Source organism: Canis lupus, chromosome 30 (assembly GCF_048164855.1).
Source record: "Canis lupus baileyi chromosome 30, mCanLup2.hap1, whole genome shotgun sequence".
NCBI lineage: Eukaryota > Metazoa > Chordata > Mammalia > Carnivora > Canidae > Canis > Canis lupus.
The window spans coordinates 15,512,241-15,536,625 of record NC_132867.1 but is presented as its reverse complement, the minus strand read 5'-3'; the positions used below and the strand labels follow the sequence as shown (position 1 = coordinate 15,536,625).

At 35.9% G+C, this 24,385-nt stretch overlaps 1 protein-coding gene across 4 annotated transcripts in view; it reads left to right on the top strand.

The window, feature by feature from the left end:
• The window catches only part of SAMSN1 (SAM domain, SH3 domain and nuclear localization signals 1), a 137,772-nt gene extending 123,163 nt beyond the window's left edge, over window positions 1-14,609 (top strand). For all 4 annotated transcript variants that reach the window (XM_072806562.1, XM_072806561.1, XM_072806563.1 and 1 more), the window contains 3 exons: window positions 463-669; window positions 2,794-2,944; window positions 13,706-14,609. In XM_072806562.1, coding sequence (XP_072662663.1) covers window positions 463-669; window positions 2,794-2,944; window positions 13,706-13,908 — 561 coding nt within the window. In that variant the 3' untranslated portion in view covers window positions 13,909-14,609. The remainder of the gene's footprint in view (window positions 1-462; window positions 670-2,793; window positions 2,945-13,705) is intronic.
• The last annotated feature ends 9,776 nt before the right edge of the window (window positions 14,610-24,385 follow it).

Below are 24,385 nucleotides of genomic sequence, written 5' to 3'. Positions count from 1 at the left end.
GAAAAAAGCATCATTCTTGGGTTCAGACAACTGCCATGAGTTCTGGAAAGTTATTTAATGTTTGTATTTCTTTTCTATAATATTTAGAGTAATAATGATACCTTGTATATGTACCTAAGAAGTGTGTTATAGGCATAAAATGACTTACTATAGGCAAAAGTATTTTGTAAATTCCATTGTGCCCTATACATTCATAAATTGATATAACAAAGACATACAGACGTCATCAAATGCATGTAAGAGCTTTTCTTCAAGCCTGCTGAAATTTTCCTCATTATTACTAGTGAATAGTTCCCTTGGACTTTTAAAAGAAATTTTCTCTTAGATTTATTTCTGTTATCAGTAACCTCCCTTGTCATATTCCCCCATTATTCTAATTTTCTAGGATTCCATTCTTTTTACTAATTGTCGCAACACCAAAGTTCTCTGAAAACTCATTTGGTATGTTTCTTTGTTTTTTAGAAAGGAGACATCATAGACATTATCTGCAAAACACCAATGGGGATGTGGACAGGAATGTTGAACAATAAGGTGGGAAACTTCAAATTTATTTATGTGGATGTCATCTCAGAAGAGGAAGCAGCCCCCAAGAAAATAAAGGCCCACCGAAAGAGTGGAAAGGAAAAACCCAAGACTCTGCAGGAGTTCTTAGAGAGGATTCACCTTCAGGTTAGCAAACCTGTGACCTATTTGATTTTGGTGGCATCTAGATGGAATAACTGAGAAAAATGGATTAATGTTTGTATAGTGTTTAAAAATATAGGAATTATGGGGAACCCTGGGTGGCTCAGCAGTTCAGCGCCTGCCTTTGACCCAGGGCATGATCCTGGAGCCCCGGGATTGAGTCCTGCATCAGGCTCCCTGCATGGAGCCTGCTTCTCCCTCTGCCTGTGTCTCTGCCCCCATCTTTCTCTCTCTCTCTCTATCTCTCATGAATAAATAAATAAAATCTTTAAAAAAAAATAGGACTTACAGCAAAGGAAAGTCTGTTTTCCAAGAAGACTTCTTATTTTCTTTTATTACTTTTATTATGCAAGGACAAGTCTTGATATAACATCCCTTGGACTAAACTCTAATGGTACTTAGCAGTGACAGTAGAGATTAATGTTGAGAAAATGCAGTGAAAAATGAAAAATACCTAGGAGAATAAAAGGCCCAAAGAAAACAAGTAAGTGAGAATGACAGAATATGAAGAGTAAAGGTAAAAATCCAGAGAACTGAAAGGAAAAATGGAAAGAAAATTACATTTTCTATAGGGCAGAGATCAAAAGCAAGTCAAGAGAAGATAACTAAACATAATCGTTTCAAAAGCAATTTCTTAGGAAATAGTGATCATTAAGCCCCCATGATGAGTGTGCTAAGGAAACTGTGTTGTTTATATTTATAATCCAATTATTTTCTTGTTACATTAGCAAAGTTTTTATGAAATATCTACCTTGTTAAATGGTGTGTACATACAATTTACCTAGCCTCACTCAATTAACTGTTTTGTAATCCATTTCTAATATTAATGCAGCAGTACTTTGATAGTTTTCAAAATTCATCAAGGGTTGCCTTGTCAAAGCCAATTAAACTCTCCTTAATTGTTTCTTCTGAATGATCTAGTTATACTCTTGTCTGTAGACACACTACCCAGGCCTTCCTATATTTCTACTGGCGCTGCCCAAATAGGGTACTGCTTGGATTAAGTATAAGTTTAAGCCCTGCTTCTTCTTTTTGTTTGTTCTGTGACCTATGAGAAAACCAAGGTCTAAGGAAGTGAAATAACCATGTCAGGAACCCACAACCAGATGGTTATGTCAGATGGGAATTTTGGTTTCTCTGCTCTAATTCAGTGCTCCTTTAAGAGACATTATTTTTAAAAGAAGTAGTTCTCTCTCTCTCTCTCCTTTTTTTTTTTTTTTTTGTAAAAAGGAGCTAGTAATTCTTCCTGATTACTTAAAACTTTTATGTTTCCTCTTATTCAGTTTTAGTAACCAAACTAAGGATATTGAAATTATGATCAAGTAAAATGGAAGAAAGTTTTGAGGAAGCTGTAAAGCATTCAACTTCACTTTGCATTTTTATTCTGTTGGAGAGAACAGAGGTTACATAAATAACATACAGACTCAGAAATCAGAAGCCTATGAATTTTAAATTAATATATATTGATGCAAATGATGGACAAACTATACATGCTGAGAAAACAATACTTTTTCCAACCACAGTGCTTTTATGCTTAATAAAAACTTTTAATAGAAAGTCTAGAATTCCTTAGTTTTATATAATGACTTTCGCTAAATGCTAAGTCTATTTTTTGTTCTTGTTTCAAATTTACTTTTTAAACTACCCCAAGAAGTTAGTGAGGGTAAATATTTTTGTAAGCAAGCAAAAGAGAAAAGATGTAGATTCAGAAATACTACTATAATTACTCTTTTAGAAGCATTTTATTGATAGACGCAAGGACACGCTATCTTTGTCAATTGAGCTATTTGAGAAGTGAAAAAGTGCCAAATGGGATGAATGATCCAGCTATTTAATTGATCCATGATTTAGCACTGCATGGCTTAAGGTAATTATTTCTTCTTTACATTTGTCCTTCCAAAAGGTGAGAATTCTACAACATATTCTTTTAAATGCCCTAGAGTTCATATGTGGAAAACTAGTACAAAGTAAAATAAAGTTAAGCAAAAGTTCTATCAGTGCTTTTCGTTTCCATATGCACTCTACAGTTTCTTTAAATCTAAAGAGAACTAAAAATAAAATACTTGAATCTGACTAGCTTGTATTATATATATTTTTTCTTCCCCATAGGAATATACCTCAACACTTTTGCTCAATGGTTATGAGACCCTAGAAGATTTAAAGGATATAAAAGAGAGTCATCTCATTGAATTAAACATTAAAAACCCAGAAGACAGGATGAGATTACTATCAGCTGCTGAAAATCTCCTTGATGAAGAAAGTAAGTGTGCATACCTACTTTTCTCCCTAGCTGAAAATCACAGTTCAGTATAGATAGTAAAATTATTAAAAACAAAGCTCTGGTTTTATTTATGGAGAATCATATAAAGTATTCCTTCCCATAAAATACATTTTTTCTTATATATTTGGAAACAATAACCCCAGTCAAGTCTATAATTAGGAAGAGGACTTTTTTTTTCCTTTATTGGACTCAGAAAATGAAGGGACTTTTCTGGGCATCTCATTTAGATTCTGCAGAGCTATTAATTTACACACAAGTGGATGTCTGCATTCTCAGAGACTGAGGAGTTAGAGACAAATATTTAGTGACAGCATGAGCCATTAGTGAGATATGTCATATGCAACTTCTGTAGAACAGCGCAGAGCATGGCTCTAAGCTAATGAGCCTTCGCACCACACAGGAAAATTCATTTCATTACCATATAGTCACATCTTGTATGTGTTTATAGTATTCTTTCAAAATGTTATAATAGCTTGCAAAAATATTCAGCACTCACTTTTATTATCTGAGATGATTCTCTGTATTTGTAAGTGTAAACTGAAGATGGAGTAATGCAAGCACATTCACTTACCAACTGGGTTTGTAAAGACTGGATAGCTTTTGTTTTTACAGTTGCGCTCAATCTGAATGTTCTTCTTACTAAATCTGGTCAGGCTTCTAAAACCCTGAGCTCAGGACGTACCAAACTCCACAAGTATTTTGTTAGGAAGAAAGAGGGACGTAGTGACTTTTAAAGATGAAAAAGAATTTAGATCATCTAATCCAACTTTCTCTTTCAAAAATAATATTACTCATAATAATTACTATTTTTGAACATGCTCTCAGAGTGAAACTTTGATCCAAGATCTTTACATTGTCTTCATTAACGTGCTCCACAGTTTTGTGAGTTAGACAGTACTGTTCTGTGTTGTTGTTGTTTTTTTTCTTAAGATCTTATTTATTTATTCATGACAGACAGAGAGAGAGAGGCAGAGACACAGGCAGAGGGAGAGGGAGAGGGAGAGGGAGAGGGAGAGGGAGAGGGAGAGGGAGAGGGAGAGAAGCAGGCTTCATGCAGGGAGCCCCACGCCGGACTCGATCCTGGGTCTCCAGGATCATACCCCAGGCCGAAGGCACCAAACCGCTGAGTCCCGGGGCTGCCCTGTCCTGTGTTTATAATGAGAAATTGAGAGATAAGTAACTTGTCCAAGCTCACACACACAGTAAATTGTGAAGAGCCAGCACCAGTGTTTGTGATGTTACTATACTTTCTACAAATAACAGCCCAGATGGAGAGCAAGGAAGAAAGTTGTGTTTAGGACCCAGGCCTCCTGACTGTCTCTTAATAGCTTTTCCTATATCTTGTCTCATATGCTACGAAATGGGCACAGTTGCTCAGCACGTGTCTATACACTGGCCTTTTATTTGGTAAGAATAAATTTACTTTTCTGGAAACTGCATCTCACTTCATTCTTACTTGCTGTCCTGAGTTTGCATAGATCTTCATCCTTTTCTTTTTTAAAAGATTTTATTTACTCATAAGAGACTGAGAGAGGCAGAGGGAGGATCAGGCTCCATGCAGGGAGCCTAACATGGGACTCGATCCCAGTCTCCAGGATCAGGCCCTTGGCTGAAGGTGGCGCTAAACCGCTGAGCCACATGGGCTGCCCTTTTCAAAGAGTTTTCACATTTAAGACTAATTTGACACCTGCAGAATTTATTTCATCTTAGGCCCAGGTGATTATATGCATCCTTTGAAGTTGTGGAGGCTGGGAGGGAGGGCTGACATCACAGAGGTAGACAAAGGTCAACCTTAAGAAAATTGGGTATAAACCCAATTTATACCCAATAAGACAAGCCAAAACAAAACTGATCAGTGTAAAATGATGTAGTGTATCTTTGGGGTGAATGACAGTTTCTTTCACATCTTGTCATTTCAAAGCATGGCTCCTCACTAAATAATGTGAAGCTAAGAAATAGATTCTGTAGATTTCTTGTAATTGATAATGTCCAATATCATTGTCAATACCCTCTGAATAATTTGATGTTGAAGTATAGGGAGGGAAAAGGGTATTTTTTGAGCAGTTGTAAATACATTGCTTTTCTTCTATAATCCCATCTGTATAGGTAATTTGTCCATTTCACAGATGAGAAGACATTTCAGAGATGAATTTCAAAGAGGCCAAAAACAGCTAGATAAGTAACAGAGCTGGAGTTTTAATCAAAGGCAGCTTGCTATAAAAATCCACGTTCTTTCTTCCACACATGCAAACTGGTAAATATAGAAAGAACAATGAATATCTGAAAATTGAAGTTTCCTACTATGCCAATTTTCTCAGGAGCTTCAGTTCAGCTTTCCATCTCAGAAAGTAGAAGTTAGTATGTGAGAACAGAAATCTTGCAACATTACTGCCTGAAAAGTGTAAGGCAATATTGGCTGCATTGCACCAGGATTGGTGAATAGGGAAGGGTAAGAGAGCCTGGGTGAAAAAGGTTTCTAGCCATAAAACAGTGCTCAGTCTGGACCCACAGTGGGACAATCCATCCAGTGCAGAAGACTTGGGCTGTGCATGGTGTCCACCTAATTTCTCCATTCCACCTCCCTTGTCCCCCATCTGCTTTCTATGTTAATGAAAGAATAATAATGTACAGATAACATCATATGAGAGCAAGCTGTAATTTGAAAAACCATCTGGCCCAAATGTTTCCTTTGCAAGATGGAGAAACTAAAACTAGAATAGCTAAGTCGCTTTCTCAAAGTCACATATCTAGAACCTGGTCTCCTTCATCTATTAGAAACACATTCTACTATACCCTGGCAACAAAACACAGTAGCTCCAAAGCATGATGTGACTTCCAACATTTGATATAAAAAAGCACAAGTTATTTCCCTTATAAGGCTTTAGAAAATGGTATTTGAAGGTCACTAGAAGTTGATCACTTAATAATAGCCAGTAATGCACAAACATACACACACTGAGCCAAATTCCGAGGGATGAAAAATAGAAAAAAGTGCCGATGCAACCAGTGTTTGTTGTCAACACACAACCCTGAGATATTTCTTATTTTAATCTTACGGTCTAAAGTAGTACTAGAATATACATGTCAAAAAGATGCATATTGCATGTTAGGCTATTTTGACTGAAAGCTATTTATCTTATATGAAACTGCTTTGCTCAAGAAATAAAGAAGAATGACTTCTATTTGTTGATAAGATGGTGGGTTCTGATGATTCGGCACCATGCTGCTGCATGCATGCTTATTTTTATCTATTCTCTATTCTGTGAATCATATCTCCTACAACCATGCTAGAGATTAAACGCACAACCTTCATGTACCTTGAATGATAAAGACCTTGAATATATGGTTATGTAAAACTAAGATATTATTAAAAACAAATGCATGTCACAGTCATAGGTTAAAAAGTTAGTTGTGTGTGTAAGAATGGAACACGCAAATTGGCCAGGATTTTATGTATGTATTTTATCTTGATCATTGAATAGTAAGTTTGGGGAATGTCAATAAATCCCTAGTTTAAAGTTTCAATGCTTCTTAGATTGGAAACTGGAAAGTTTTGCTTTACTAACCTTTCAATATAAAAATTGCGGAGAGTGGACACCTATTTTGAAGATAAGAGTTAAATCTTCGAAATGATGTAGGAAAAACTACAAGCCCCATGTGAGCCTTTAATACATTTAGAGGGACCAAGAGGATGGGGGAGTGGGACAGCGACAAAAACAGAAATCTAATACTCAGAACAAGCAATTTTCCTTTTCTCTTAGGCCAAAATAGATAGCATTGTACCCACTCTGACCTTGAAAATGTAAACTGGATTAAACTTTTTAGGTCACTGCTTGACAGGAGGTAAAGGTGTTTCTCCTACAAGCTGATAGAAGGGCTGGTGAGTGGTGTTAGCACTGATTACAGGATTACCTCTGGAGTAGGATAACGACTTTGGGGTTCTGCAATCGTGCCAAGGCCAATACCGAGATATTCTGAATTTGTTCCCGTGTTGCATTAGAACTGAGCAGAATTAGGTCACCGGCTCCCTCAGCTGGGAGTCTAGATGAAGTTAGAAGAAGAAAAATTGGGGTGAGCCTCGGCTTTTGAAGGAGCAAAAGAGCAGAATCTGTTTATTTGGTACATGGTAGGATTTCTCTATTTATCTGAGTTTTAAAACAGCTCGTTTGCTTTGAATAAATATTCTCAGTAAGAATAGAGAATATGAGTATGTGTTTCTGTGTGTGTGTGTTGTTCATAAACACAATCTTCAGGACCTCTTTGCCTTGCTAATAAAATGCCTCTTGCAAATAATAAAAGAGTTAACTTCTATCTATAGTAAATATTTTCTCTTTATTCTGAACTTGTTCCTCTTTTCCCGCATTTGGAGGCACTTTGATGTGTCTTAAAAGTGTGTCTGTGAGAATGTGTACTGTTGTCCTCAGGAAAAATGGGTGATGGAAATATCTCGTTCTCCCTACAGCACAGGAATAATTAAATTTTAAATTGGAGGAAAAAACCCCACAACTTAGTAACTGAATAAGCAGACAGTACTAGAAGCTGTGTATCATATTTTTTAGGTACCTGCAACCTTTGTTTGCAGTGTGCAATGAAGAGGACAGGGGGAAGGGTGGCTTGTGTGCCGGGCTGTTGGCACCAGCTGTGGTCACAGCTGCTCCACATTGCACAACTATCCCCAGTTGCGCCTTCCTGCCTGCCTACCTGCACAAAACGATGCAGGGCAAGAGGCAAGTCCCAGCTAGGAGCCTGGAACATGAGCTGCCAGCAGGGGAGATTTGTAGTGATGCCAAGCAGCAGTCCAGCAGTTGGCCTGACAGCGTGCCAGGGTAGCCTGGTGCCCTAGCCCCTGACATGCATGCCTGGTGTTTCCAACCCACTTGCCATATGATTTGAATCTAGATTCAAGAAAGGTACAGGTTTTAAGAAATATATGCCAACCCTACACATATACACAGTACAGAAGGCACACAGGCATTTTACGTTTATGTATTTATAAATATGCATTTAATATATATTTCTAGTTATAGATGTTTAGCTTTATGCAATTTAATTTCTTCAGATTTCTTTTTGGTTTTATACCCCCCTCAGATTTAATTTATGATTGATGCTATATTCCATCTAATACAAAAAAACAACAAAATGAAATGTAAACATTTTTACTATTCTATCAAGGAACAGTTCCCAGAGTAGAGGATCCTTTGAATTTTCACCTCAGTCACCTCAGGCACTTGTAATATACTTGTTTTTATATTGCACTATGATTGTATACTAGGCATGACTTTGTAACGATCACCCTGGCCAAACAAGACTGAATCCTCTATTACCATGTGCCCTCCCCAATGCCCCTAGTTCTGTGCATTGCATTGAGTAGATGGTTTACAAATGCTTATAGAATGAAAACAAAACAAAACAAAAAAGACCCAATAACAACAAAACAACAAATGCTTGTAGAATGAATTAACATTGAATGAGGGAATGAAGAGATTTGCAAATCATATGGAAACTTTGTTCTGATTGTAAAACTTTAAGTTCCTGGCAATCCCACCTCAACACATAAAAGTTTTTGTAGTAGGCAGATGGGCGTTGGCATGTGTTGGTATGTTGGTATGTTATGTATATGCTCACTTTATGTGCATGTATATGTGCAAGAGTGTAAATGAGTACATTTTTAGAGGACAGTATGTAAAAACTTCAAAGTTTGAAATGTGCATACTTTTGTATCTACAAATTCCAGTTTTAGGAATTTGTTTGATGAACTTCAACATACAAATGCAAGAAAATGCTATTTAAACTACTACTTTTGTTAAGTGTGAACTTCCATCAATAATCAATTTGTTAAATTAATTAGTATATGCAAACAATAAGGTACTACAAAGATATTAGGAGAATGTAATGTGTCCTGACATAAAAATATATTCAAAGCATATTAAATGGGAAAAGCAATAATATGCAGGGTAACCCTATTTTTGTCAAATAATAAATTTTAAAAATAATGAAATTAGGTTATTTTTCACTATCTCAAGTAATTTAATCTATAAGAAAAATGAAACTAATTTCCCAAGTCTCATAAGCAATATATAATGATGGTTTTTAATTTTATTTAAAATAGTCTTATCAAAATGGGACCAATATGACAACTCAACCAAAAGTAAATATTTCCTGGGACCAAAGCCTTCCATAGGGGTGTCTGGTTGGGCAGAGTGGTATCTGTGCTGTGCTGAGCAATTAGATATTAGGTGAATGTTCCTCTGCCCTTACTAGAGCAGCAGCACGGTGTAAAGGGAGGTTGCTGTGAAGGTGAATACAAAGAGTCATTCCTTGGCCTACATCTCATCAGAAGGTAGATTCTGCTATTATGATGCAAAGAGAGATGTGCAAAAAGAAGAGGGAGAGTCATTTCAACTCCTATTCTCTCATGGCCTCAGGAAAACAAAAGCAACTGGTGTTATTCCATGAAGGGATTCTTGTTTTCCATTTGTTGTTTTTCCAAGTAGTAGGTCAGTATTCAAATGACATGACTACCTAAAAGCTACTATTATAAATTTATCACGTTCAAGTAATTTAAGGATATGTTTAAGATGAAATCAGAAATAACTAAGAGTTGTGCCATATTGTCTACTAAATGTTCTTCCTTGGACAACACTGCCTCTGGACAAATAAATACAGTCATAGATACCTGGAGAATGCCTGTTTTGTTCTAAGTGACTCAAATGGTGCTCCAACATGAAGCTGAGCTATCCTCAGAGAGGATGGCATAACTTTGATTTTTCCTCTTTGGAGATGGCACCAGTAGGAAAAAAAAAAAAAAAAAAAAAAGAGGATGATAATTCAAAGAGCCAAGAGGTATCTTCATTTGAATTTCAACAGAATTTCTTATTTGGTCTTTAGTTTCCACTTCTTTCAATTAATCTAAACATCACATTTTTTTATTTAAAAAATTATTTATTGAGCACTTTCATTGGCCAGGCACTTTCCTATGCCCTCTAGATTGCATTATTTCATAGTACCCAAAAGAAACAGAAGCCCAAAGAAACAGAAGCTTCATATTTAAGGCACACAAGACAGTGAAGTGAAAATCTGGAATATTTGGGTAAAGAAACCTATGTGAATATAGGACAGATTTCTCTCTTTAGAATATGAGAACTTTTTCTCAGAATTAGGATTTAGTTTGTGTGTTACTTGCCTGGTTAGCTCAGATGATTGGACCATAGGCCAAAACTGATGAAGGTTATAGTTTCAATTTCTAGGTAGGTCAGTTAGTTTTACTCTATTTCATGGCCACGTGAAGGAACTAAATGACTTAGAAAGAAAATATGAACATATTAACATGAATTCATCCTCTCTGCTGGAAAAAAAGTATCCATAGTATAAGACTTAGGTTTGTGCCAATCCCAAAGTCATTAGTGTCAGGATGGGAAAAAAAAAAAAGAAAGAAAGAAAGAAAACAAGAAAAGGAAAGTCCTGACCCTCCAAACACAAAAACTGAATGCTGTATAGCTTTCATTTCCATAATATAACATAATAACCTGCCTTTTCTTTTTATAGTTACAGTTGAGGGGCTCCAGCTGATCACCTGCCTGAAATTATTGCAAGCCTGGTGGGAAGCATTTGAGGAGGCATAGTCATGTTTTCATTTCACTAGGAAATCATTTAGCAAATTACTCCTGTTCTGTCAATTACTGTGCTGCATAACTTTCATACTGAGAAACTATTTCTTTTTTCCATAAAAATTGCAGATAAAATTTCCTATAGTAAATAATCTGTATTTAAAACAAACCAATTCCTAGAATTTAGAGAAGGTGATATAGTATTTTTCAAGCAAAAATAAAAACAAATACATTTTACAAATATTCAAAAATGACATAGTCTCTGTAAAAGTCAGATTTTTCATTTATTGTTTGTTTACTTTGTTATCCTTTGAGGGGAATGGATAGAGTCTTCAGAAGATGAAATAACAAGCTAAGTATTTATTTTTTGAAAGGAAAAGAGCTAATTTTGGAAATCAGAGTTCTTGAAGCCTAAGTTTTATATCTCGAAGAGAGTCCCACAATCAGTAATCAACCTAAATAGAACATGGTATTGGGAACAGTTTTTATTATGCCAAGTCCTGTTTAAAATGTCGATCTGAAAGGAAATAACTCAGTTCTTTTAATTTTGTGTTGAGGTGATAGGCCCAAATATAATCTGGGGAAATATGGCCTGGGATCACACTCCAAATACGGTGAATCACTGCTGATGTAGCAGGAAGCATTATAAAAGGACTAATTTCTCTGGCCTTTTCCAGAAACACTTGGATAATGAAACACAGAGCTGGTTCTTTCACTTCAGTGGCAAGAAGACAGAAAAGCAGAGGCAGGAGGGAAAGCTTTCTTTCAGAAAATGAGGTCCCATTTCAGTGTTGTCTTTTCATAACGGAAGGCTTTAGAAACAAAACTGAATGACTGATATTCACAAACACTAATGAATATTAAGAAGATTCACCCTAAACTTAAAGGTTGCCAAGACTAATAAAGAGAAAATGCTTCATGGTGGCTAAAATTTTTAAATTGTCACATTCAATGCATATTAAAATGAAAGTTCCTGATACCTAGAACTAGTTACAATATCACCGGACTTCAATATCTGATACTTGGGTCCACAGCTAAAAGAAGTTGTGGCAAACATGGAGAAGATTCAAAAGAATGGCATAAACATGGGTTTGAAGTCACAAATTAAAGCTTTGAGGAAAAGGTTAAAAGAACTGTTATGATTCACTTTGAGGATGAGTAAACTAAAATGATCTTTATCATTTTTTCCCAACCTTTCTCAACCTGTGTTCCTCATCTAAACCACAGAATACAAAAAAAGTAATGTGACTCTTTTCTCAATTCTCCTATGGATGCTACGTAAAAGAGTACTATTCTAGATAATTTTGAAGAGAACTGAATTCATTACCTACGAGAATGCCTTAGGGCACCAGGGCTCAATTCTCTCTCATAAAGGATGTTGATAATTGAATACACAGTAGAACATAATGTTGGCAAGATATCTGGAGCCTAGAAAACACATTTAAAAAGTAGGATATCTGTAGACAAGTTAAAGGGTGAATTTCCTACAGATAATTTACTTAGCATTTTACTTTTATAAAGTCTATTGAGGAAAATTACAGCTTCCCCCTTCCAGGATTTTGGAGTTAGGATTACTCTCTTCTCACTAGAGTAGGATGAAGTACATAGTCTCCGAAGGCAGAGGTCTTGTCCCACCCTGAAATGTATACATTTTGTTCTTCCAAAGTAGAATTATTCAAATGTGTAAAGTGGAGAAGCCCTGAGGTTAGAAGGGGAAAGAACTAGGTAGGTATGCTGATATAGTTGACGGGTGGTGGCCTAATATCTTCTCCCTGAGGAACTCGTCTCATGATTACCGGTGTCAGGGAAGGCAAGGAAAGAAACTGTACATTGACCAAGAGAACTCTGATGCTAAAGGCTTCTTGAGAAGAATAAAACTTTATAGTGCTGCTTACGTTCTTCAAAAATATCTTTTGTTACATCTCTAGTATTAATTTTTTAAAAGAAAATATCTGTTGAATCTAGAATACGGCTTTAATAACACAGTTACCAGTCCGAATATAAACAATTGTTCTTCAGAACTACAAAAATGTAGGGGCACCTGGGTAGCTCAGTCAATTAAGTGTCTACCTTGATCCCAGGGTCTTGGGATGGAGCCCTGCATCAGGCTACTTGTTCAGTGGGGAGGCTGCTTCTCCCTCTCTCTTTGTCCCTCCCCCTGCTTGTGTTTTCTCTCTCTCTCTCTCTCTCTTTCTCTCTCTCACTTTCTCTCTCATTCAAATAAATAAATAAAATCTTAAAAAAAAAAAAACTACAAATATGTAGAAGACTAACTAAATAAGGCAGAGAGTCAATGAAAATGGTGGTGTTTTACTATCTGAAAGCAAGCTGATTTTGGGGGGAATCCCTGGGTGGCTCAGCGGTTTAGCGCCTGCCTTCGGCACAGGACATGATCCTGGAGTCCTGGGATGGAGTCCCACATCAGACTCCCTGCATGGAGCCTGCTTCTCCCTCTGCCTGTGTCTCTGCCTCTTTCTCTCCCTCTGTGTCTCTCATGAGTAAATAAATTTTTTAAAAAATCTTAAAAAAAAAAAAAAAAAAAGCAACCTGATTTCCATGTTGATTTTTCTGGTGAATGCAAACATGGTATAAAATTCCAAATACTTTTAAGTTTTATTAAATTCCAAGTAATTGAAGTCCTACTATATGTTGATGCCCAAAGCAATATTTTATTCACTACTCTACAGTATCATGATTCTAGAATTGTCCACAAAGATCACTATTGAGTTGGGTTGTGCATTTAAAGTACAAATGACTTTTTCTAATGTTACTTTAAGGAGTATTTGGACAAGGCATCAGTCAAACTGTGGAAACAATCTGCTTTCTCTGGCAACTTATCATTAATGTAAAATGAGAGTCCATATTGATCTTAGCTTATGTAAGCAGTTCACATGAATTCCATGAAACTGCAAGTGAGCAAAAAAAGGGCAAATTTTGTCTTCTAGGAAACTGGAGCTTGAATATTTGAGTGCAAATATCTCTTTTATAATAAACAAATATATGGTTTACTCATGACAGTTTCAAATGTAATGAAGTCAAGGTTGGTACGTTTAAAATAGCTCAGAGATTAATGAGTACGTGAGTAAAACTTCTCTTGGCTTCTCCTAACTGCTGCCCTCTTTTCCTTTTACAGCTATTCAAGAGCAAGAAAATGAATCCATGCCTCTATCCTTAAACCCAGACATCTCCTTAAATAAGTCACAGTTAGACAACTGCCCAAGGGACTCTGGTTGTTATATCTCATCAGAAAATTCAGATAATGGCAAGGAAGATCTAGAGTCTGAAAATCTCTCTGATATGGTACAGAAGATTACTATTACAGAGCCAAGTGACTGAACACACATTCTCAACTTTATATGTACAACAGATGCATTCCATTTTAATTCTACTTGAGCTAAAAGATCAAATAGGAGAAAAAGAGAAGTATTTGCCGATACAACCTAAAGTTAAAATGATTTAATCTGAATGATTTTACATAAAAGTTAATTCTCTAACATTCCCAATTATTGTAAATAGTATATATATTTATTATTTTAAATGCTACATGTTAATATTTCATTTGCCTGTATTAGAAAAAGGTACAGTGTAAGTCTTTGGCATGTGTAACATAAGCTTTATTCAGTTTTGCTTTCTAAGTGTGAAATGATGAATTCTGCAGGAAAAAAACCTCCTTTTTTCATACCTATCAGTTTCGCATTTGTGTCTGTTATTCAACAAATAGTAATAGCACATATGTCTATTTAACCAACTATCCAAGCAGCATTCACACACATTTTTATGCTTAATGGGAAAGTGTGAGTTAATATCAGAAACATTTTATCCTGATCCACAGTGGAGCTTTAGTAATTGTTTTTTGTTAGTTTCTTCACTGTTACCTGGTATAAAAGTATAGATAACAAGAAATTTTCGATTCTCATTTAGTAAGATGAATTTTAGTAATTGTACAGATGTTTCATCTTTAATTGTAAATATTTTTAATTGTGAAATACCCTAATTTTAATAATAAAAAGAATTATGTGCATTTGTTATTTCCCAAACTAGTGGTACTTATAAGTATTTTTATACTAGAACTCTAGACAAAATATCTCTTACCAGACACAGTTTTATAGTCAGCCTTCATATATATTTCATACGACTCCCAAATAAATTACCTCACCTCAGTCTGTCCCCTGAACCCCAGATTTGTGTTATCCAACTTCCTATATACTTCCATGTATTAGCTCAGGTTGCCATTATAAAATATAATAGACTGGGTGGCTTAAACAATGGAAATTTATTTTCTTAGAATTCTGAAGGCCAAAAGTCCAAGATCAGGTTGCAGCACGGTTGGATTCTAATGAGAGTTCTTCCTGGCTCACAGATAGCTGCCTTCTCACATGTCAGAGATAGCAAGCTTTCTGGTGTTTTTTCTTAGAAGGGCACTTACCCAATCATGAAGGCCCCACTCTCACAACCCCATCTAAACCTAATTATCTCCCCCCAAAAACATCTACAAATACCATCCATTGGGGGTTAGTGCTTCAACATACAAATTTGTGGGGAAAGAGTCCAATTCAGCCCATAGCACTCTAGAAGCTTCAAATCAACATACCCAAATATTTGATTTCTCTCTACAAATCTGTCTCTCCTTCTTTATTTCAAATAAAGCTCTCTCTCTTTAGTGACACCAAAATCCAACAGTTAACCCAAAACAGGAAATCATTTCCTACTTAATTTCACATATACACTTCTCATACAGATTCAATAGTACTCAAGTCCTACCTCTAGAAGTGCTTTGCCATTCATGGCTTTCTATCCATTCCTGTGGTTGCTGTCTTGCTTTGGAACCTCATGAGCTGATGTATGAAATAGTACAATAGCTTTCCAACTGACCCCTATTCTACCAGTGTTCTATCTTTTAATCCATCCTCCACACAGCCTCCAGAAAGATCTAACATGTAAATCAAATCATGTAATTCTAGCTTGAAATTTTTTTATAGCTCCTCACTATCTTTAGTAGAATCTTTAAACTTTCTTTGAGAATATATAAGGTTCTTATCAACCATTTTTTATCTACCCATGAGTCACATCTTTCCTCTTCCACTTCTCTCTCTACACTGTCCGGCCATAACAATCTACTTGCAATTCCACAAATTCACTATTTCCTTTGTGACTTTTCTTATGCTATTTATTTTCCTGGAGTGGCTCCTGCTATTTTCTACATCCAGTAGTCTCTCTCTGTTTTCTTTCTTAAGACTCATCACAAAGGTCACTTACTCTGTGAAACCTTCCATGATTTCCTTTGGTGTTCTACTCTGGGTTCCATAGCAACCTGATCTCTGTTGGTTACAGCACTTATCATATAATACATTATTTGAAAAGCACTTGCCTTTCCACAAGACCATGATCTTGTCACAACAGATTATTTTGTTTAGCCTTTTAATTTCTGGTGCCTGTTATTATTATACCAGGTACAGAGTGGGCATTTAGGAAACACTTACTGGAGTCCATTGAATATAATAATTATTCCCATATAACACATTTGATATTTATATTTAAATCAATGTACTTAGTCTATAGGTAAATACCTTCTAAAATACTCGATCTAAAAGTTTCTATAATAAATAAAACACCATACCTTAGGAAAAATCAAGAAATACAAAGTGTTATTTCAATGCTGGGAGACAGTATTACACTGTTAATCTCTAGTGTATTTTTCCAGATCCATGAGATTTAATCCCTACAGCACCCAGGTCAGGAGTAAATCATATACCTACTCCTATTCTTCCCTCTCCACAGAAGAAATAGTGTTTCAATTTCAAATTTCCAACATGCTGTTTCCTTCATGGCCCCACTCCTGACTATGGCTACCACTCTAAAGAGATTATTCTAGGACCTCCTTGGACCCAGCACAGCCACTAACCATAATTTTTGAACTTTAATCAACCTGCTGCCTCAGGGAGTTCTAGAGAGTACAGCTTCTTTATGAAGATACCAAGAAAGTGTAGGTTAGGAAGCACATAAGGAACTGCTTGATTGTAAAATGGTGGAAATCGCTGGTGAAGTTTACTCGGCCACAACATGTATTCCTTCAAAATTAAGATCTGGTACCCAGTCAAGGGTTTAGGGAAATGCTTTTAAGTAGAAGTGCTGCAAAGGCCTTGAGGAGGTTGAAGAGGAGGAAGAAAAACCAGATTCCTACAAAGAGAGAAGGAGAGACAAGTGGAAACACAGAGGTTCAAGTTACCAGAAGGATGACCTCATCACATAATGCAGCACTGAAAAGGACACCTGTAGCAGAAGTATATATCACATTAAGAGTCCTACTGTCCTCACTTTACCTACTGGATCCCTGCTGCTCATTTTCCTTGGGTTTTTCTCTCAACCATGGAAGCTGGATAAAGAGGAATAAAAAGGCAAAACATAGTTCACCCATGGTTGTAAGGTAATTGAAAAACTTAGACCTTCTGCTGCTTTTGGCTAGGAGACAGACATGAGTCTGAGCCTTCAAGAGTGGATGGGAAGGTGGTTAGAAAGTTGACATTTTAATGGTTACCAGACAATCACATTGGCTTTGTGTTTCCTTATTTTTTTTTTTTTTTTAGGATTTTACTTATTTATTCATGAGAGATACAGAGAGAGAGGCAGAGACATAGGCAGAGGAAGAATCAGGCTCCCTGTGAGGAGCTTGATATGGGACTCAATCCCAGGACCCCAGGGTCATGACCTGAACCAAAGGCAGATGCTCAACCACTGAGCCACCCACAGGTGCCCCTGGCTTTATGTTTCTAGGTTGAAATATGGTGAGAGTCCTGGTCTCATATTTATTCACTCAGCAATTTTGATACATGGAACATATATGCTGCCCAAGACTATGCCAATAAAGGTCATATTCAATCTTATAATCAATTTCAATCATTTCAAAATCATCATTTCAATCATATAATCTGCATTAGAATCTTGCCATAGCCTCTCACTGGAATAAGCTGAATCTTTCAGTACAGAAAGGTAAAACTGTTCTGGGATGCCATGATTCTTCTGATCCCAGGAATACTATATATTCACAAATTCAAGTGTGTGGTCTAAGTATGAATGGTCAGAGAAATTTTAGTCCAGATAAATGGATAATATCTTCACAATACTTTGACAAGAACAAAAACGAGATCATTTAAATTCTTCCCCCTCAATTCTATTGTTAATATAAGCCACCAATATATCTTCATCTTGAAATTTTTTATCAGAAGCTTTTCTTTATCAATTCCATTTCCAAGATAATTCGTTAAGAAATAAAATAACTCTTAAAACTTCTAAAATGCTAGTCAGCTAAAAAATTATCAGACTTTAAACAACATCCAATTCACTGGGGTTAGTCAAGCGCCTTGCAACTTCCTGAGTGAGGCCAAATTGATGACATGATGACATTTAATGTTGAGAAACTTCCGTTACAAGCCTAAGTTCTGAGAAAAATAGTATGAAGAAATTCTAGATACTCTCTGTCACACCACACATGCACAATCTTCCATCCCCCCACATCAAAAAAAAAAAAAACTGTATAAGTAATCAGAATGCACGCTTCAAGTACTCCTTCATAAAGTGGTAAGTCATGTTAGAATTATGTAAAGGTTGAGTGAAAAATGAATAGGAGCTAAATATAGGTAAAAGAACAACAGTTTCTAAATTTGACCAGGTTTCCTGGCTACAGAAATAAGATACAAGTAACCCTTACTTTAGGCTACCTGCTATTCTACTACTGAATTCATCTGATCACACCCAGTGTTGAACCAGAGGTCCTGGTTTGAGGCCTATATGACTTTGGGTAAGTCACTGATCCTCTGAACCTAGGTTTTTGGGGTTTGTTTTTCCCTCTATGAAATATAAATAAGTATAATACTAGCATTTCATGTTTCTGTGTTGGTTAAATAAGATAATGTATGCAAAACACTCAGCATGGTGCATGCAGTGTGCATAAAAACTGATATCTGAACATAAAATGAAAGCAGTGCACATGCTACCATAATACAGACATGGCCTTCTAGTGATTCGAAATTCTTCAGACACAGATTGTCTGGGGTCTAGGACAACCACGTTGTCCAGCAACGGTGAGAATCAGCTGATTTAATGGAACATCACAAAAAAAAAAAAAATTAAAAAAAGGAACGTCACAGAAAAACGACCATTTTGTCATGACATAATATTTCTTTGTCGAGTTCTGACAATTTAGGAAGAAGCTATGTTGTATTTAGCTTTGATTTTTCCCTCTTGGTACATAACAGGAATAATCGTTTTTTAAGACTGAATGACAATATATAAATAGTTCCCTATATTAATGAATTAAATAAAGTAAATAAAAGATTTAGGGTTATTACTCCTAATACTGCACCTTGGGCCTCCCAGGTCTTTATAATCTGGAGTCACAGTTGATTGTGCCATAGCCCACAAAGAAGCCCTTAGAAAGACACCCTAAATGTAGATTTTTATATATTTACAAAGCTTGTGGTCATCGAAGCAGATGATCTGCCATGAGAAAATCACAACGCATAGGAAAACAGGAGCCTTTTATTCCTCTCCCTTTCTTTCTTCATCATGCAAACTTCTCACATTTGAATTACCAACAGTCTGAGTATTAGTGTGTCTGCATGATGTATATTATGAATTAAGAAGCCATGATGGAAAAATCTTTAAAATGGCATTAGTGTGTTCAGAGATCTCTTTTAACCTTCTGGGGTCCCTGGTGGGTCTGAAGTGCAGAGCACTGTTCCCTCACAGGGAAGAGTGGATCCTGATGCAGAAGGCTAACGGGATCATTTTCCTCTCCGAGTTTTTGGGAACCACGCCAAGTCAATGGGCAGGAATCATTCCATTTGCAGAGTAAAATGGGGTGAAAAGCACTTCTGGCACACTTTGTCCATATAAATTATACTTGTTTGCAATTCATCAACTCCTTCTCTACTTTATATCCATATGTAATGTAAATGATCATCTTTCTCTGAAGCTCCATAATGATGCGCAGCTCCAAAATGTGATATAATCAGCTAAAAGAGAGCAGATGGAAGTTTTTTCCCCCAATATGCATATTCATAAAAAAATAGAGAACTCAACAAAAGGAGATACATAAGTACTTGTACCCAGAGGGCTGCTGCATGGACTTAGGTACAAAAGTAAGTCAGTTTTCTGCAACTATTTCATTCTTGAAACCTTTACTCATTCATTCTTGCCACAATCATTGAAAATGCTCTGGGGGAAAAAAAAATCTGTCCTTCCATATAGCAACAAATATATTTCCCTTCAGATTTTTTTTACTACACCTTAGAACCCATGATTCAGGAAATAGTGGTTAAATATTTTACTAGAGAAATATAATTACAAGGCAAACCATGTAAAAAAGCAAGACTTCACTGTCCCTTTAGCAACACAGACTACAGGCATTAAAATTCACACCGTTATACTAAAAAAAAAAAAAAAAAAAAAAAAAAAGCAAAAAGCTGTATAAAGGGAATAATGACCTGTCTAGATAGCATTTAGCTATTTTTTTCTTTAAATATCTGATTCTTCAAAGGGTAAGGTGATTCATGTGTGTGTACTGGGCAAACAGCATTGCTACTAGAAATTTTGTTAATGGAAACAGCAGCAGGAGATACTGTGAAAGAAGGTAACCATAAAAGAAAATGTAAGACAGGAATAAAAACAACATCAACAAAGGAATATAAGAAAATCTTTCATGGCTATGAATTTTGGTCACGTAATTAAAGAAATGGTATTTATACCAAAATTGGATGTTTCTTACCCTGCTTGTCTCCCTCGAGAATCATTCTCCACATATGAAGCCCTGATACACATTTAGAGAGGCTCACCTATATGGACTACATCCTTGATGTGTGCCCTCAGGTTCCTATTGGGCTCAATGAATGGGAAGACCCATCAGAAGACTGGAGGGAAAAAAAAAAAAAAAAAAAAAAAAAAAAAGAAGACTGGAGGGAGAGAGAGAAGAATGTGGTCAGGGTATTTATTTGCTCCATGAGATCACCTTGTGTTGCCTGTCTTCCTTAATCAAGGTCACTAGTCACCTAAAAATGTCATTCTATACATGACTCTTCTTCCTTCAGATTCTGCTAATTGTTCCTTTCTCTTCTCTCCAAAGGTTTAGATTTAACAACAGCTCTGTGGCTGTTAGCTTACTACTTACACAGCCTTTAGTGGTTCCCTTACCCTCCACTCTGCCCATATCTTTGCAATTAGTCCCTTTATAAATTAGTCTTCCTTGAATCATCCTAATTTGATTGTGCCATCTACTTCCTGTTGGTAGCCAGACTTGTGCACTGATCCACCATTGCTCATGACTTTCAGTTACTTAGGTCATGTTCTTGAGTCTAATGAGCACTGCTCTATGACTCCAGCATAACTATATTTACATAGTCTCAGGTCATTTCTATTTATTTCTTATCTCTTAGCCTCTATCCTTACAAAATTTTGGGTAAAGCATTTCCACTAACATTACCAAAACTCATGCCCTTTACCTCTTTCAATTCCTTATCCATCTGTTTCATGGGGCCTACCCACATATTTCTCCTTTTTCTAAGCAGCTAAGAATCCCTGCAATAGGGGTGACTGGCAGCATATAAATGCAGATTTTCATGGTACAGTTGGAGCCAACCTAACTGCATGGAACACATGCTCTATCCTTTATTAATAACTACACTCACAGTCTACTTTGCTATGAAACATAGGGCCATTTTTATTGGGACAATATACCCTCTATCAACATTAATATCCATCCATCAACTATGTGATAGAACAGAATAAAGCAAGTGCATAATTTAGCTGCTTGCTACTTAATCAGAAATACCTGACATTAGTAGCATTTTTTTTTTAAATAAATGTGATGGCACATAGATATTGGAATTTTACTAGCAACTTTTCCTTGCTAAAATTCTTTAATTCTATTTCACCTACAATATCACTCACTAATATGGGTATATCATACACAAAGCCTTAGGCCTCTTAATCTCAAAAGAAGTTATTGTAAAATATGGATGCCCAGATAATTTGCATGATTAATGAAAATATGTTTTAGAATATTAAACATTTAAGATGTTAGCATTTAGTAGGCTTTCTGACAGAAGTTAAAAGACTATTAGAATGACTGATGAATTGCTACAGTACATTAGCCTTCAGAACAGGGAATGTGCTAGAGGACATTTATGTAACTTCTTAGTGTTCCTGTTTTTTTTTTTTTTCTTCTTTTTTTTTCTCTTTCCAACTAAGCTGTCCTTTTGTGACCTTGGATCAATTGTAAATGACCAGGCAGGGGACTTTGCAAAGTTTTGAGAAACTTGAAAATTACGTGGAAGGCCACTGACAGAGGTACAAAGAAAGCAGTTGTATCAGCCAAGGATTTATACCTAACAGCTGGCACATAGTAGGAGAGGAATAAAAATGTGTCAAAGAGATGAAACATCTTTCATGGTTTAAATGTTTTACCACAACACAGTGGAAAAAAATGAAACAGAAAATTCTTCCCTGTTTAGTGACAAGGTAATTGACAGTTTAGTTGTTTATAACCAGGGAATGTAAACACACTTACATTTACATTTACACACTTAACATTTGTTAGGATGTCCACTTGTTGGGAGCTGTGTTTCAAAATGAAGCTCCACCTACTGATAATCTTTTTGGAGTCTTTTGTTTTTGATTGCTGCAGAGCTATCAGAACCTATTTGGTCATTTATTTCCTCCTCTTGTTATCCTTAAAGATGAAATATACCAGAAAGGACTGTCATAGAGGTGTTTATATCCCCTCTGGGTAAAGAGTGAAATACCATTGGAAAGGTAGGACCACAAGAAATATCAAAATAAATTCTTAAGGTAGGAGCAATAAGCTGCTTAATGGCCTTGCTTTGGGAGAGACAATTAACATTACTTTAATTTATGTGAAGTATTATCATGAAGTTATGAGCTCCCTCTCTGAGCCGTACTTGCCAAAGCCTGCTTCTTTAGGTAGCATTTCCTTTATAGCATTACTTAGTTTATAGTTCTCCAGCACTCACTAATTATATGGCACCCTCATTCCTGTGTCAGTGAGCATAGAGAAAAATATACTGTTATACATCATCTAGAATTCTACTACTTTGTCAATAATACAAAAGTGGGCAGCGCAGAAATGTTGTAAGCTGAATAATTGCCCCTGAAAGACATAAGATAGTCATTCAATGGAACCACATAAATGTTATCTTATTTGGGAAAAAGGTCTTTGCGAATGTGATTAAGTTAGGATCTTGAGATAGGGAGATTCTCCTGAATTATCTTGGTGGGCCCTAAATATAATTACAAGTGTCCTTATAACAGAGAGAAAGAGATTTCTTTCACAATGAAGAGAAGGCAGTATGAAGACAGAGCAAAGAGATCTGAAGATGCTGGCTTTGATGATTTGAGTGATGTGGCCATAAACCAAAGAATGCTGACAGCTTCCAGAAACTAGAAGAAGCAAAGAATGGATTCTCTTCTACAGCCTCTAGAGGAAGTGTGGTCCTGTAGACATGCTTTGAATTTTGCTCCAGTGATAACTGATTCTGAGCTTCTGACTCCCAGAAGTAGGAGAAAATAAAATTCTGTTGTTTGAACCCACCAAGTTTATGATAATTTGTAATAGCAGCCACAGGAAACTCACACAGTAAGTAAACCAATCCCAGCCTTAAATGAAAGGATAGTGACCCCTATTCATGGCCATTATTTGCAGACCATGGGAAAAAAAATTATATTATTTACAACCAGTTTAATACAAAAAATTTAACGTGAAACGTCTGTATATTGTTCTTTACTTATACATGTGTTATGTGAATATATTCAAGCAACTTTTTTTTTAAACAGGAAGAAATCCCTTTCAATAAAATAATGAGTTTATAAATACAACAGTTAAATACAAAATATTTTTATCCTTCAGACGTTTTAAAATTTCACTTAATAAGAATATGCTTTTTTTATCCCCTTCTGTAACATAGCTGTTATAAGCTAAAGGATAATGTAAGTTTAAAACATTCTTATAAAATAAAAACACTCTTATTTTGGCCTTATTAAGAGTCTTCTTTGAGACTTGGAAATATTTGTTTTGCTGACAGAAAAATGATATTTTTATCATGACTTATTTATTCCTTTATTCGTTCATCAAATATTTATTGAACATGTTCTAGGTGCCTGGAAACTATAGTAGGCTCTGGGAATAGCAAGTTGAATGGCAATAGCACCTGTTCTCAAGGAGGTAAGAGTTCAGTGTGCTCCTTTGACAAATGCGTAAATAAATAAATTCCTATGAAATGTGAAATGCTAAAGTAGGATCTAAGCAAGAGATGTGGAAGTGGGATTTAAAAATAAATCATTCATCTTAGAACCAGATGATTCTAGCAGCAGCTAGCTCTTTCTGCCCATGGCTCCTATCCCCATGCTTTAATAAAACCACATTTTTGCACCAAAAAAAAAAAAAAAGAAAGAAAGAAAGAAACAGATGATTCTATGAGCTTGAGAAGAGTTCAATTGTGTCTTGATATTTACAACAGAAAAAAAAAAGTTGAACAATACATTGGAAAAGTTTCTTATTTCTTATTTGGGACACTTATAGCCAAAATTGTATTCGAGGTTATAGTAGACAAGACTCAAAACCTTCAGATTCTTGATAACAGAATTAGCAAATTATAGTGGTTTTCTCCTGGTTTCAAAAACAACTACTTGTACAATAAAGGTTGCTTAATTAAAACTTATCCAACTGAAACGCCCATTTATCTGAAACAAATGTTTGTGCTATAGACATCAACCAACTCTTCCCATGAGTAGCTAACAATAAGCA